At 39.1% G+C, this 16,269-nt stretch overlaps 1 protein-coding gene across 6 annotated transcripts in view; it reads left to right on the top strand.

The window, feature by feature from the left end:
- LOC127441879 (equilibrative nucleoside transporter 2-like) overlaps window positions 1–16,269 on the top strand; it is a 31,940-nt gene that overhangs the window by 5,045 nt on the left and 10,626 nt on the right. Inside the window, exons 2-9 of one of the 6 annotated variants that reach the window (XM_051699422.1) lie at window positions 1,732–1,842; window positions 3,854–3,907; window positions 5,491–5,572; window positions 6,525–6,670; window positions 7,163–7,302; window positions 8,862–8,996; window positions 9,240–9,337; window positions 9,555–9,636. In XM_051699422.1, the coding sequence (XP_051555382.1) occupies window positions 3,876–3,907; window positions 5,491–5,572; window positions 6,525–6,670; window positions 7,163–7,302; window positions 8,862–8,996; window positions 9,240–9,337; window positions 9,555–9,636 (715 nt within the window). In that variant the 5' untranslated portion in view covers window positions 1,732–1,842; window positions 3,854–3,875. The other 5 variants (XM_051699431.1, XM_051699438.1, XM_051699412.1 and 2 more) reach the window with 5 other exon arrangements.

The raw sequence follows: 16,269 nt of genomic DNA, 5'->3' as shown, positions 1-16,269 counted from the left end.
GAGGCCTCTGAATGATTTGTGTTTAGGTTCAGGCTCACAAAAGCTCAGCCTTTATTCATCAGCTATCTCTGAAGAAGGGGTGGACAGGCCGGAGAGTTGGACAGAGATTTTTGTTAAATACTTTGAAAGAGTTTGCCGTACACAGAGAGATTTGTTTATGCTGAAACCGAGCTTTGTGTGGGACAGAATATTAATATCTTGCAAATGAAGTGTGAGAAAACAGATGGGGAAAGGGGAAAACATTGTTGGTTTAAAGACTGCAAATCAAAATTGACCACATTTATTTACTTAATCCACATTCCTGGTTTTATGATTCACTGGTGCATGTAATATAAATGAACAAAAGTTTGTCATAGTAGCCTAATCTTTTATCAAAATGTAAAAACTTGCCTCTGAAACGACTTTCCTTTTCGACTGTCTGCACCAAACTTATTTTTTAACCCCTTGATCAAACTGTCATATAGATGACATTTTTCCACGATTGATTCCTGATGGATAAAACCAAGTCCCGCCCACATATATATGTTTTTTTATTGAATATCCTGTTCCACTCAGACATACATCATATTATGGAAGGAAAATGGGTTGCGAACATGTTAATGTTGACTTTAAAGTACCATCGTACTACTTACTAAATGATTTTTTAAATAAATGAGTCATGTTCCCATCACTGAACTTGACGGTACAGCGTCAGGTTGCTCTGTGTGTGTTTGTGTATGTCTTTCTTAGCTAAAGTTTGACCAAACCACTCGACCAATGAGTTAAGCCAGTAAGTGACTCACTTCATTCATTCTGCATATTTAGAAATAATTCAGGGTTTTGTAATTGTAAGTTGGTTTAAGGTGTTTTAGCTTCATACCATGTGAACCACATTTGATTTTCAAGCACTGAAAATGGGTAAAATGAAAATTTTCGGATGGAGCCACATTGAGAGCTCTAAAAGTTGGCCCCATTCACTTCCATTGTACATGCCTCACTGTAACCTTGACAGTCAAATTGAAATAAGTGTTGATTGAGCTTAACCAAAGTAGGGATGTTAATGATTGATCAAATGTATTCATTGTGGTTATTAATTTGATAAATTAAGCTTATCAATCATCAATTAATTAAATTCTGGATAAATGTGTTCCGAAATTAAGCCAGCAGACATTGATAAGGCTGTCTATACAGTCACCCGCCGCTAGAGGGCGCTTGCAGGCTGCATGTCATTATCCGGTTCACAGAAGAAGATACACAGATGTGAGATGAAGGGGGCTTAATATAAACCGTGTTGGAGCGTTTCTCTTTAAATGAACATTTATGTTTTCTGCACACACTGTGATGGTGTACATGACAACAAGCACTGTTGATCTCCTTGTTTCGTCCCAACCTACAATTACATCAAGAAACGGTATGCTAAGGACTATAGCTGTGTCCCAAACGACACACTATACACTATACACTTTGAATTTTCAAAGTGTATTATCGTCCCAAATGGAACACTTAAAAGTTTTTTTCTACACGGAAGCGTTCGCCGTTTAACAGCTGACGAAAGTGACGTTTCAAACCCAAGCGTTGTGTTGCCGCTAGCTGTAGCGCACTATCCTCAGTTCAACAATTCTATCTCAATAATATCCATCTTCACACAACATGGTATGATGGTAAAGCGTTGAACTCACTTTTGTAAGGTGCTGTCTTCACAGAAGTTTCGCTAGTTTTCATATTCTCCGTTATTTACAAATGTTTTGCCAGATCACCATCGCTGCCGGTAACTCTGCCCCTTCCGCTATGTACGGCACAAAGTGCACAAAGTGTCCAACATTCCACACTCCGTTTTGACGGTTGAAAAAGTGCATCATCCAGGTACTCGTAGTTCACTTCTTTTTGTTGCATTTTCAGTGTAAACGTCACTACTCACACTACTTGCACTTCAAAATGATGTAAAATAGTGCAGAAGTGAGCGGTTTGGGACGCATCTTATGTTTACACAGGGTGTTATGATTTGACTTAATTTTAAAAAATAAGTCCAAAGGTCCAAAATACAATTCACAATCCACAACGTGAAGTTTTAATTAAGTGATATATCTTGTATACAAGTTATTTTTAACAGTAGCCTAATTCGTTAACAGTATTTAAACAATTCACAAATTCATACTAAACATAGCTTACATGTAAAATACATTAAAATACACTGAACTAAGTATATTTTAAGAGGAAAATGCAAATACTTGCATTCCTTAAGTGGTATTAATTTAAATTAGATTTAAACAGGCTACATGCACATATTATTGGAGTCCTCCATGTACGTTTTGCGATATTAACGTTAAGGATTAATCGATTATGAAAAGTCGTTAATTTCCATGACGACTGATTATAAAAATGTCTGAAAATTGACAAAGTCTTTTTAGTAAGTCAGTCCAGTTTTTTTTATTTTTTTTATTTTTTTACTGCAAATTACCCCCCAAAAAAATGCAATTTTCCTGGTTTGTATAGCTAATGCGTATGTGCGTTCTCGAGTTGTCCAACAGGCGATGTCTGTGTTTAAAAGGTGATTGGCTCTTTTAACTGTAAGGCGGGACTTCTTTTCTACATCCGTTGACCGTTGGGCGCTTAGAGCTCCTTGGTTGGGCGTTCCAATTTCTCCTATTCATTTAAATAGAAGTGGCCCATTTCTCCTAAATAAATAGTCTCTGGCATAACTTGTATTGAATCCAGAATATTCCTTTAAAAATAATACTATTCACCAAAATTTGATTTCAAAAGAAAACAGCTGTGTAGTTTAATTCCATTGTAATTACTTTTACTCTAAATGTAATGACAACTGCTATTTGTAATAAGAATTTGTAATTCTTAAATGCTAAACTTTGCTAAAGTTTCTCAGCATTTTATAATAACTTAACAAAACTAAACATTGTTTTAAGTCAACACATTATGCAATACCTGTCAAAATTACATAAATGTTTAATTATAAATTGCTGAATAAATTAAACATTAGGCTATTTAATATTACTAATGATTAAATAATAATAATATAATAATATTTAAGTAACAAATTATTAATAAATATTAAATATTGTGATTTTTCTGTGTGGGAAAACATGCCTTTATTTTTTACTAGATTTTTACTTTTAGCACGAAACATTCTGAATCTGCTGTACTTTGCCCCAAAGTTTGGTTGAAATTATATGGTTAAAAAATCATCACAATTTTTAAACCATTTCAGAGCAAATAAATGAATATTGATTACATCATCAATAGGCTAAAAACATTGAGATGTCATTTTTTTTAGCCATATCGTCCAGCCCTATTTGTGCCCATGGCATGTACTCATTCAGTCACAAACTTCTCTGACTTAAATGGCCCCTCCTCTCACACTGAAACGTCATGTTTGTCCACGTGCTGTCGCATGTTTTCATCATGAATGTTATTAGACCAAACTATTCAGTTTAGCTAATCCGTCGCTAATCCAGTCATGTCCAAAATGTCTGTCAGCTGTTCTGACAGTCTGTAGTGCGGAGGGTTTGCTTTATGTCGATCTGTTCACGTTCTGGATGTGGAATATATGAAGGTAAATAATTAAACTCATTTATCTAGCCCTTTTTTCCCCACTGTCATTTCCCTACTAAACACAGTAGTTTTCAGATGTCCAAAGGTTGATACAATGTGTGGATCAATATGAAGTGAAGGACATTTGGTGTTGCAGGGGAATGTGGCTATTTAAAGAGCACTCGGCTCACCGACACGATAAACGTGTCGATGCAGGGCAGGAAATCCTCCGAGCACTATTTAGTGAAATGCGTGTTGCAGCTCAAGGACTGGCAGTTTGTGATGTAACGCTTGAATTGTGTTTTTCATGATTTATGTTCTGTTACAGCTGCTTCCATACAGAGTGAAAGATGAGCACAAAAGAGTTCGCCCCTGCAGACCGGTATGTTTCTGTTGATTTCATTTTTTGCTTCACGCACAGTTTTCTGTAGAACAAAAGGACTGAAGATTTACACTTCTGAATATGTGAGATATGATTTTGAACGAGCAACCTTATGGCTCTTAAAGCACTCAAATGAGTCAACAGAATGGAAAGATACAGACTCTAATCAGGCTAATAGCTTTTCTTCTCACAACTGACTGGAACCTTTTAAACAGGTCATCTACACATCCATTTAGTTTATTTTCCTCCCTAGTCAACTTATGTTAATCAAAGGGTTTTTTGGGTTCAAAATTCAAAGCTTTGTATTGTTGGGCCAAAGTCATTGCGTATGTTTATTACTGTAATAATGTAAGAATAATACGATTTTCTTTAATTTGACAGCGATTCATGTACACAAGGTGGTAGTAGTAGTAGTAGTAGTAGTAGTAATAGTAGTAATAGGGCTGGGCAAAGTGACGATATGTATCGTGGCGATGATAAAAAGTGTCAATTGATAGAGATTTTGTGCTATCATGTATATCGCCATATGTAAACATCAATGTGCGCAGCATGGGCTTATCTGTCTGTGGGCAGGGCGGGGTTCAAAAAAATTTTGCCGGCCACCCAAACACATTCAATTACATTCATCTCGCGTTCTGAGTTTCATAAGATGCTCGCATCTGTGTTTCATGTGAGCGGTGCGTGCGCTATCTCTGGAGCACGCAAGTGTGCGCGAGTCCAGCAGGATTCCTGATATTTACAGGAGAGCGCAGAGCGGGATCACTCGTTCTAATCAGTCATTTTTGACCCAGGAATAACCCTGAAAAAACATCTCCACAGAACGGGACGACTCCCAAACAAGTTGTTATTTAAACAGATGCGACATCTGCGGTGTAGGTTCACAAAACCAAACACAGAGCAAACTGTGTCGCACAACGATAATCACTCGTAATACAAGCAATTTGTTGTACCTCAAAATGAAGCGTGCAAAAGAATATTCTGAAAGCCAAAAGATGCACTCCGCATTAATTCAGCTATAATTATTATTATTATTATTATTATTATTATAATTTTTTATTTTATTATTTTTTTTTTTTGCAAGAACTGTTTATATTTATTTGATATTTATTTTCTGCAAGAAGTTTTTATTTTTGGTGCATTATTACTGTTTTTTTTTTATTTTTATTTTTTTACTTATGTATTATTCTCTGTGTTGTATTGCTCACTGACAGAATTACCCTAAAATAGACATTGCAGTATGATTATTTAATACATAAGCCAATTTTTTCTTGATTTTTCCCAATTTGTTTTACTGTAGCGTGATAAATGTTGTTGTCGTGATATAAAATTACTCGTATCGTCATATCGCCCACCACTAAGTAGTTATAATACAATTTAAAAATATGATGATAACAAAGAAACAGTGACCTAGCCCCAGCCATCTCAATGTAAGCCTAGAGGATTTGGTTGCTAGGGTGCTTTCATGGTTGTAGGACTTGGATAGGCACATACACTTGGGAAAATGTTTTGATCACATGAATATTTATTTTGCACTAATTTTAGAACTTCCTGTTTACTCGTCTTTGCTCTATTTCTCCGTCTAGCGGCTTTCTTGTTGGGATCATTTTCTTCATCCTTGGCTTGGGAACACTGTTACCATGGAACTTCTTTATGACTGCCTCTATGGTAATGTAGCATGGAAAATATTCCAAATGTGGAAAACAAATACCGCACCAATCAAACGAGAATAACACGAGAGTTTCTCCGAAAATCAGGTTTGCTGGATGACCACATCACAGTTATTTATTTCCATTTGAAAAGGCACTTCATTAGTCTGAGAGAAATTCCTGTGTGGGTAGCCCACCGTCCATTGATCTTTTTCTATCTGAATTCTCTGGCGGGTTAATTATCTTTGGCTTACGGCCAGGATTGAACAGATTAGCCAGATCACTGGTTTCCAGAGGGGCAGGAATGTTTTTAGACCGTATTTTTATCTCACATTCCTGTGAAAAACCATTATCGGTCATTCTCTAGAATAACCCTGCACTTTTTTTGGTTGTAAGTAGTGTTTTGCGTTTTCAGTGTTTGGAATTGATTTATTTGCTGAACTTTAATCTATTTATAATTTAATTAAATATCTACTTTAAAGGGATAGTTCATCCAAAAATGAAAATTCGCAGCATTTACTCAGCCTCATGCCATCCCAGATGTGTATGAATTTCTTTCTTCAGCAGAACACAAATGAAGATTTTTTAGAAGAATATTTCAGCTGTGTAGATCCATACAATGCAAGTCAACAGGGTCCAAAACGTGGAATATAAAAGCAGCATAAAAGTAATCCATACAACTCCAGTGGCTTAATCCATGTCTTCAGTGGCCATATGATAGGTATGGGTGAGAAACAGATCAATATTTAAGTCCTCTTTTACTATGTCCACAGCATCAACAAGATCTATTCTTTCAAATGTGGTTATTTTGGTCATGTTTTCTTGTGCTTGGTCCCTCCTAATTGCCACCTGTGGCTATATTTTACTTGCAGTTATAGTCTGTCAAACCATAATATTCATTTTACGTTTGCATTAATGCAGTTTTGTGTTGTTTAGTGTCTCTAAAATCTTATTTGGTTTGATTTTCGCAGTATTTCAACAACAGATTGAACGCATCAGAATGGAAGAACGGAACGATGACGGTCAGGAAGGAATATTATTTCAATAACTGGATGACTCTGCTGTCCCAGCTGCCTTTGCTTCTGTTCACTTTGCTCAACTCGATCCTCTATCAGCGGTGAGTTGTTGTCATATATCTAAACTAGACAAAACTTGGTGCACACGGACAGCAGGCCATATTAAGGGCATATTAATCTGCATAAATGATGGCACAGATTCATTTTCTTTTCAAAATGTTGTGGTGAAAGTCAACTGAAATATATGCAGTACTACTGAGCAAAAGTTTCAGTTGAATAATGGGGATGTTTTCCAAATTAATGCCATAAATAATTTGTATTTATCAGTTAACTTCATACAAAGTGCAGCCTTAAGTCAAAAGTTTTGTGAAATGCCTATGACTTTTGCACAGTACTGTATACTCGAGTAAAGTAGAAATATTCCAAAAATGTACTTAAGTACTGTAATGAAGTACTTTACAATACACCTTTGAGTTTCTTCCTGGAACACAAATGGAGATGTTACGCAGATTTTATTGTATTATTATTATTTTTTAATACCAAAAATTACGACATGCCAGTAACATAAATCAGCTGGATCATTTGCCTTCCAGAATCTCGGAGAAGATGAGGATAGCAGGCAGTTTAGTCTTCATCCTCCTCCTCTTCATCCTCACTGCTGTCCTGGTGAAGGTTCCTATGGAGGAGGACAGGTTCTTCTCTGTCGCCATGGCAACCATCTGGTTTATCAACTGTGAGTGACATTTTAGTTTTGCATTCAAGCATTTAAGTTTGCTGAAGACTGTGCCTTTTTATAAATATAAAATATAACTGTGCAATATAAAATTGATTATCAATATAAAGCTTATGCAAATTTTAAGGCTGTGTCCACACTAATATGTTTTCATTTGAAACGCATTAATTACGCTACGTTTACGGCTCTCATCCATACTGGAACAGCACTGAAAATGGAGACTTTGAAAAACCCTTCATACTCTGAAAACGATAATGTAATGAAACGGAAACGGAAAGTTTTCAAACTCAAACGGATTAGTGTGGCCTGAAAGATTATACAAATATTAATACAATTAATAACAATTCTTCCCTGTGATCATTTAACTGTTTTTTTACTGTAAGTTTAATTCTTGAATTAAATATTTTGAATCTGATTGGCTGATGGCTGTTTAAAAGCAATGTGCCGTGTTCAACACAAGTTAAACTCAATTAGCATTTTTTAGCATAATGTGGTTAACCACAACAACTTCGGTAAAAAAATAAAGTACTTACAATGGAACTGAGTGGGGCTAGTCCATAAACATTAAAATACACAGTTTCCAAAGTGTAGCCACAAGGCATAAACATTATACGTGTTAACATGATTTTAGTGTGGAAAAAATCCCAGTTATGCATGATTTTGGCAGGATAAAATCGCAGGGTTTACCTTTGTTGCGTAGTCATGGCAATGAAGTTGAAATATTGGTTATAACGTTTTAGTGTGATGAAATCGCTTGCTAACCATATCTGTGTAATGTTTACATCTTATAGCTATACTTTTGAAAAAAGATGTCTTTTAACTTTTATGGATTGGCCCCCAATTACTTTTATTGTAAATGCCGGAATATTCCTTTAAGCCACTTCAGATCAAATACATACTCAAATTACAGCTCAAAATGTATCATCAAAAGACTGAAAAATCTGGCGGTATATGTATATATACTAACCAAATACAGTGCTGTGAAAAAAATATTTATTCTATTTTTGTGTATTTGTCATGCTAAATTGTTTTAGATCTTCAAACAAGATATACTGTAAATAAATACATGGACATGAAATATTAATTTGCATTGAAATCATAGAATTATGTAAGAAGAAAGAAATCGCTGAACAAATGAAATCCTCCTCCCAGTTTGCGTCAGAGTTCTGTTGGTGTTTATTCTGTAAATATTGACCGTCGGACTCATTTCCTGCTTATTACAAAACTACTTGCCAATAAATAATGATTTAAGTAATTATTTTATTAGCTTACTTGTAGATATCACACAGTGATCCGAAAAGTAGGAAAGATGACTCGCAAATACCCTTATGAGCAGTCTGATATGTGGATGTACGGTTGTTACTCGGAGATATCAGACCACTAGATGGCGCCATTGATCAATCAGAATCAAGTATTGCAGAGAGCTGTGTAATATTTTTTTAACTGTTACACTGCCCTAATATGTTCTGTGTGTGTGTTTCCTCTGTTGTCTTAATAGTGTCTTTTGTTGTTGTTGGCTTTTGATAATTGTAACTCACTCTCTTTCTCTCTCATGGCAGCATTCGGGGCTGTGTTACAGGGAAGTCTGTTTGGTTTGGTGGGTTTGTTGCCGCAGAAGTACAGCGCTGTGTTTATGAGCGGACAAGGACTCGCAGGAACATTTGCTGCTCTTGCGATGATTTTCGCCTTAGCAAGTGAGACTGTGTGTCTCAATCACAAACCCACACACACACACCAACACACAGCTAATGCCTGAGCCTCCAACTGCATTCATACTATTTGATCTCAAACAGTTTTCAGTATCATATTTCTATTTGTTGTTATTTTCCATTGAACAAAGATTCACTGTTGCTAAATAAACATTCCTTATCTGAGGAACATCTGATGCATATCTGTATTAATCTGTTCTGGCTGGTGTTTGTTTGTGTGTGTAACAGGTGAAGCTGATAGTGAAACGGCAGCTCTTGGTTATTTCATCACTCCATGTGTTGGGACTCTTCTCACACTCATGAGTTACATGCTGCTACCCAAACTAGTGAGTGTGTTTTCCTAGCTATATTTTAATAGGCATGTGCAGTTAGCCATTCAAGCCCTTCAGAGAAAAGGTGACATTAATGGGGATATAAATAGGGCTTTTCCCCTTTTATATGTAAAAGCATATGCATTTAAAAATAATTTTAATTCAGTACAGTAATAAGCTAAAGTAATCAGTAAAATAATTTGTTTTTGGTTTTGTGTGTGTGCGTGTGCAGAAGTTTGCGTGCTTTTACCTGGACAGGTGTAAAAGTACGAGCTATGAGCTTGAGACATTCAGCCAGAAGCTGCCTCTTGCAGGTAAAACTTTCTATATTTATTTCCTCTATACTAGGGTTGCGCGGTTTACCGGTACTAACGAAGTACCGCAGTGTCAATAAAATTAAAACAGTATGATATTATTTTGTTGCTAATTTCGGTACCATATTACAGTATGCTGTAATTAGCAAAATTATATGAGATGTGACAGTTTTGAGATTAAATCAATAACTAATAAAAAAAAAAAAAAAACTCTGGATATGGCCAAGTGTGATCATTAAACAGCAGAAGGATGTAATTGAATTAAATAATATACAGTCACATGTGCTGCACGCTACAGAATGAACAAGAGCTGCCACTCTGCTCTGTCATATGATTCCCCCCACACACACATGCATACATACTTAATGAATTTCGTAGTGGGATTTAACGTCTTGTGCAACATTTTAAGAATCCCTGCACATTCCGTGTTCACAGTGCGCGAAATCCCCACATTTTTCATTTTTATATGTTGGTGAAAAGTAGTAATCCACACATTGGAACACAAGAAATCAACAGTTTCTTTCTATAGGACTGAAAATCCATGTCTGTCCGTGCATATGTCTCATCATCATCTCTCTCTGTGCAGCGTAGACTGTTTAACATGCATGTGCTCTCGTAAAGGGACAGAGCGCTAGTTTTATTCCCACTTTAAAAAACAAACACATTTTCTCTCATTAATTCACTGTAAGGGGGTTCAGTGGAAAGGAGGAGGCGAGAACCGGCTTGACAACTTAATAATTTAATAAACAACTTAAACAAAACACACAACTATAAACACACAGTACAGCTGTCTGTAATTCTCTCTCTCTCTCGAACTGTCGTCCCCGGCCGCCTTTATCCCTCGCGCGCCCCATCAGGCTGATTGGGGACCAGGTGTGTCTCATTCCAGCCCGGCCCCGCCCTCCTCGGCTCTACACTCCTCCCGGCGTTGCCTCAGGCCGGGGAGCCCCCGGCATGACGTACATCCCCCACCCTTCCTCTCCGGGGGGGGGGGGGTGCCTTACGCCCCGACTGCCGGCGGGTCATCCCCGCCTTCCTCGACCTGGGAGGAGACAGGAGGGGAAAAACAACAAAACAAAATGGCGAGGGAAAGGCCAACACGGAGCGACAGAGAGAGAGAGAGAGGAGAGAGAAAAAGAAACTCACCGGTTCTCTGATGCGCCGTCGCGTGGTCCTCGATCACTATTCCACCCTCTCAGACGGACTGCAGCCGCTCCTCCCCGGGTGGACCAGAGTCAGACCTCCGACCCCTAGTGGACAGAACGCCCCTCCGCGTTCCCGGCATCCCGTGGGGACACTCCTCCGCCCCTGGCAGCGGCCCTACCACTCCAGGCGGTCGGGGAGTCGCTTCCCTCCTTCCCCCCGCGGACGGCGGTCTTCTCTCGACCCCTCCACATTCCCGGGGGACGGCAGGGCACTCCTCCGCCACCGGCAGCGGCTCCCTCGCTCCAGGTGGTCGGGGAGTCCCATCCCCACTCGCCTCGCCAACGGCGGCCGTTCCCCGCGTCCGGGTGGTCGGGCTACTCCGTCCCCCGTCGGACGGCAGCGGCGCTCCCCTGGGTGGACGGCAGTGTCGAGGACTCTGCGACGGGAATCCCTCCTCCTTCCCGGGTTTCGGCACCAGTGTAAGGGGGTTCAGTGGAAAGGAGGAGGTGAGAACCGGCTTGACATTCACCTTTAGAGATGAAGCGCAGAATGAGACGTAATAAACTTTTTTTAAACCCCAGTTATACACGTATCTGGAAATCACAAGCTGCTCAGTATCCATAATGTAGGTATACATTTAATTAGGTAATGTTTCAAAACGTAAACATTAATTCGACATGATAATGGCGTTTGATATGAAAAGAAGCAAGATCACTATGGCTATTAGGCTATTATTATCAGAGCGGTTCAGCTGCAGGGTGAAGATGAATATTTGAAACAGTCTACTTCATTTCATCCTCAAAAAACACCTGTTACATGTCTCAATTCTAGACCGTACAGGTATTTTTGTTTTTGTTCTTTGTATATCAGTCAGTGTTGGTCTTGTTTGGGTTGTCTGATTTCATGTTATATACACATTGTTAATTCACTGATTAGGCGTAATATCTACCTACTGTACATTACACATCACAGCTGATTTAGTAGCAAGTCTGTTCTCTCAGCCATCTTTAACTCCTCCTTGTGAAAACACTACACATGGGCATGACAGCATGACTAAACAGGTGACCGAAAACCCATTTCCCATTTCCGATGTATTTATGAATTTATATCTGTAAAGCGCATATATGGGATTACATAAGGCATAAATCATATCTTGCAAATGATAAATGTGATTCAATTTTGGGGGACATTGTATTGGAATGCCCAATTCCCAATGCGCTCGAAGTCCTCGTGGTGGTGTAGTGACTCGCTTCAATCTGGGTGGTGGAGGACGAATCTCAGTTGCCTCCGCCTCTGAGACCATCAATCCATGCATTTTATCAAGTGGCTTATTGAGCGTGTTACCATGGAGACTATTCTCCATGGCATCCAGGTACAACTCGTCACGCGCCCCACCGAGAGCAAACCACATTATAGTGACATCAAGGAAGTTACCCCATGTGACTGTCCCCTCCCTAGCAACCGGGCCAATTCGGCTGGCTGGAGTCACTCAGCAGGCCCTCGATTCGACCTCATGACTCCAGGTGTGGTAGTCAGCGTCTTTACTCACTGAGCTACCCAGGCCCCTGGGGGGCATTGTATTAAAAACATAAGATATGTAAAAAAAAAAATATCTTTGGACATATTTTTTAAAGCCATGATGGTAAAAACAGCTATTTGTCATTTTTGTGTTGGGGCCAGTGAAAATTTTGGCAGGGCCAGTAAAAATCTGAAGCACTGGCCCAACTGGGCCAGTAGAAAAAATCCTTAGCATTGAGCCCTGGTGGTGTTGCTTTGCTGAGCGAGTATGCTGCCGAGACATCACCCAATTCCCCTGCTCTAGAGCTGGAACAAAAGTGTGTGTGTTGCTCGTTGTTATACCCGCATCCGAAACAGTATCTACTGACTTCGCTTTCTCACTGACCCCCACTAGTGTTCGGATGCGTGCCTCTAGCTCATTAACCTTCTCCATCAGCCTGACTAATTCCTTACATTTATCACATGTAAACCCCGCACTGCTGACAGAAGAAGCTATAGTAAACATGTGGCATGTAATGCAGGAAGCAATGACATGAGCGGATGCCTTGACTTACCGCAATTATTTGTTGTTGTAGTTGTTATGGTTGTTCTTGAGCGGTGAGGTTTGAGATCGATGTGGTTCCTAATCAGCAGATGTTTGAGATTGATGCAATAATCCATGTAAAACACAGTGGAGAAAACGAATGCACGCAGTCATGACGCGAGATGTAAACAAGCGGAAAAAAGGAAACAAAAACATGAGAGAAACAGGTGTGTGCGGTATAATACACAGATGAAACAGTAGAAAAGCGGAAAAACCCGAAGCACGTGGTAAAATGGCAAAGGATAAAACGATGAATGTATAAGAATAAGCAATGCTAAGCAGGCTAGCAAGCTACAAACACTTGTGCAGTGTGCCGTCAGCAACAGGAACAGCTAGGTAAGTATAGTGTGCATGCAGAACATTTCTGGTTTGAGACTTGAGTGCAGTTTTTATAATTTCCCCTCAACAAAAAAAAAAGGGGGGGTTGGGGAGGAATGCCTACTTTATTCATGTGTTTTAAGAAATGAATAGATATTATAAGCATTACAAATAATAAAAATGAGCAGTATTTTACAGTGTATTATGTTTAGGATTGACATACCACAATTTCAAGCTACATGTTTGATTATTCCTCACTCAGTCTCTCGGAAATGTTGTGGGAGCGTGCGGTGGCAGAAGTCAGTTCGGCAGGTGGCAGTTTTCTGAGAACATTGTTCATGGGAACCCATGCTTTGTCCTCTTGAATGGTCTAGCAACCTATGTTGGACCACTTGAGATGGATTTACTATACAGTAAATATGAATGTAGTGAAGGGTTGGATTTACCCTTGTCTCTTCAGCCTATTGATGAGTTGAATACATTCAATAGTTATTGTTATAATCAAAAGTTCTGGCTGGATAAGGCTTGCGTCCCTCTGAGGTCTGAATCGTCCTTGAGAAAAAAGATAGCCTATGTTGTGTTCTGTCTAATGATGTCATTGGAGGTATTGTTTGTAGTTTTGAGAATCATGTGACCAAGTCAAAGGAACTGGATGCCAGTTAATCTCGAGAGAAGACTCACCTCTGACCCATTTCAGCTTACCAACTTGACTTAGTGTTTTAAAAATATAATCTTAGCATGATTGCGTTCACATAGCTAAACAGAACATCATGTTTGTAAGATTTCTAGAATTTTCTGTACTGTTCACCTATCAGATCTCAGTACTCATTAGAGATGATGTCAATTAATTTGCATATGCCTATAATTACTGTTGTTTCTGTAATCTTAAGTTAGTTCGAGGTTAGATCCTCAACTCGTTTTCTGTTTCTGTCTTTTGCCAATGGAAATGTGGAGAACTTTGTCTTCAGTAAGCTCTCTCTTTTGATTGAAATTTCAACTCTGACTCCTGGTCATCATTGTACATGCTGGTCTCTTTACTGTGTATAACTGTATTTCCTTACAGTACAGTATGTACATAGATACAAAGTATTTATGGGATAATGTAAACTGTGCCAGTCGATACCACAAAATAAAATAAGACAGGGTAATCAAAGACACGGATGCCCAGTTTTGCTGATTTTTTTTTTTTCATGACAGGTTTAAAAACATTATTGCTAGAGTTAAAGGTGGCACTCTTTAGGATGTCAAATTTATTCAAATGTCTGGTGAAACCAGCCCTAATGACCTTATCGTTGGCATTTTGAACGGATGCGTAAAATGAACGAAGCACTTTATTGAAGTCTTGTGGCACAGACATGTTGCAATCTGTCTGCATTTCTTTTCTCAATTAGCCAATCTATGATTAGTTCAGTCTAATTAAGCTTTTTGTGTCTCAAATTGTTGGTTCTTCAGAGTTAAGGTTTTGATTTCGACTAGAGAGTCTTATATCCATCACTGAAATGTTTTTATTTTCACCATACATGTTGAAATTAATATTGAAGTCCTCCATTTTTAGGCATGGTTATCCGTAGTCATTTGACTGTTTTTGTGTGTATTGCTGTGAGAAAAGAGACAGCGGCGTGATACATGAAACATGTTGGTAACACTGTTAAAGTAGCCCACGTGGCCCGTGAAATGCTGTATCACTTTATCGCCGAATGTGTGGTCGTTATAGGTCGTTATGATGAGAGAGGTCAACAGAGAATGGCCAGACTGGTTTGAACTGCCAAAGTCTACGGTAACTCAGATAACCACTCTGTACAATTGTGGTGAGAAGATTAGTATCTCGGAATGCTATTATGTGATGCGTGTTGGTGCTGTTTTGGCGGCACGAGGGGGACCTACACAATATTAGGCAGGTGTTTCTTTTTTTTTTTTTTTTTTTGGATTTCTCCCCAGTTTGGAATGCCCAATTTCCTATGCACTCTAGGTCCTCGTGGTGGCAAAGTGACTCGCCTCAATCCGGGTGGCAGAGGACGAATCTCAGTTGACTCCGCGTCTGAGACCATTAATCCGCGCATCTTATCACGTGGCTTGTTGAGCGCGTTACCGCAGAGACCTAGCACTTGTGGAGGCTTCTCACTATTCTCCGCGGCATCCACGCACAACTCGCCACGCCCCCCACCGAAAGCGAGAACCACATTATAGTGACCACGAGGAGGTTAACCCAACGTGACTCTTCCCACCCTAGCAACCGGGCCAACTGGTTGCTTAGGAAGCCTGACTGGAGTCTCTTAGCATGCCCTGGATTCAAACATGCAACTCCAGGTGTGGTAGTCAGCGTCTTTACTTGCTGAGCTACCCAGGCCTCCAGGCAGGTGTTTTTAATATTTTGGCCGATCAATAAAGCAAAAGGGGCACATGCCAAGTATATGTCTGATAATATAATTTATAATGAAAAAAAGAAATTGAAGCATTTTCGCCAGTGATCTCAAGACTTTTGATTATATTTTTATTATAAAATATGGCAGCTCTCGTCCCTCCGTTTTCACCTCTTTGTTTGTGGTTTGCGATTTGCCATGTCCTGGTCTGTTGTGAAGTTGCACTGTGAAAATGTTTTTTTAGGGCCCGCGCACTGATGGTGCGAGGACCCTATTGTTCTTCTAGACGTTTTTAATTTTTTTCCCAAATGAATCGCATTTTTGAGGGCCTAAACATACTCGAAAACTCATGAAACTTTGCACACACATCAGAAGTGGTGAAAATTTGCATCTGATATGGGTTTCAGAATTAGGTGTGGCAAAATGGCTCGAAATCGCCACCTACAAACTTTCAACGATGTGCGCTTTACGCAACGTTTCACCTACACATACGAAAATCCGTACACATGTAATGCCAATACCTACAAAAAAGTCTCTTTGATTCATGCCCTAAACTCAACAGGAAGTCAGCCATTTTGATTTTTCTCTTCAATTTTTGCCATTTCCAGGCCTCGTACTTTAACAAACTCCTCCTAGAGATTTCATCAGATCTACATATTTGGTTATTCTAATCTAAAGGCCTTGGCCATGCTAAATTGCAAAGCTTTT

The sequence above is a fragment of the Myxocyprinus asiaticus genome, chromosome 1 (assembly GCF_019703515.2).
Source record: "Myxocyprinus asiaticus isolate MX2 ecotype Aquarium Trade chromosome 1, UBuf_Myxa_2, whole genome shotgun sequence".
Taxonomy (NCBI): Eukaryota; Metazoa; Chordata; class Actinopteri; order Cypriniformes; family Catostomidae; genus Myxocyprinus; species Myxocyprinus asiaticus.
Note: the sequence above shows the minus strand (reverse complement) of the source record. Positions and strands in the feature narration are given on the sequence as shown.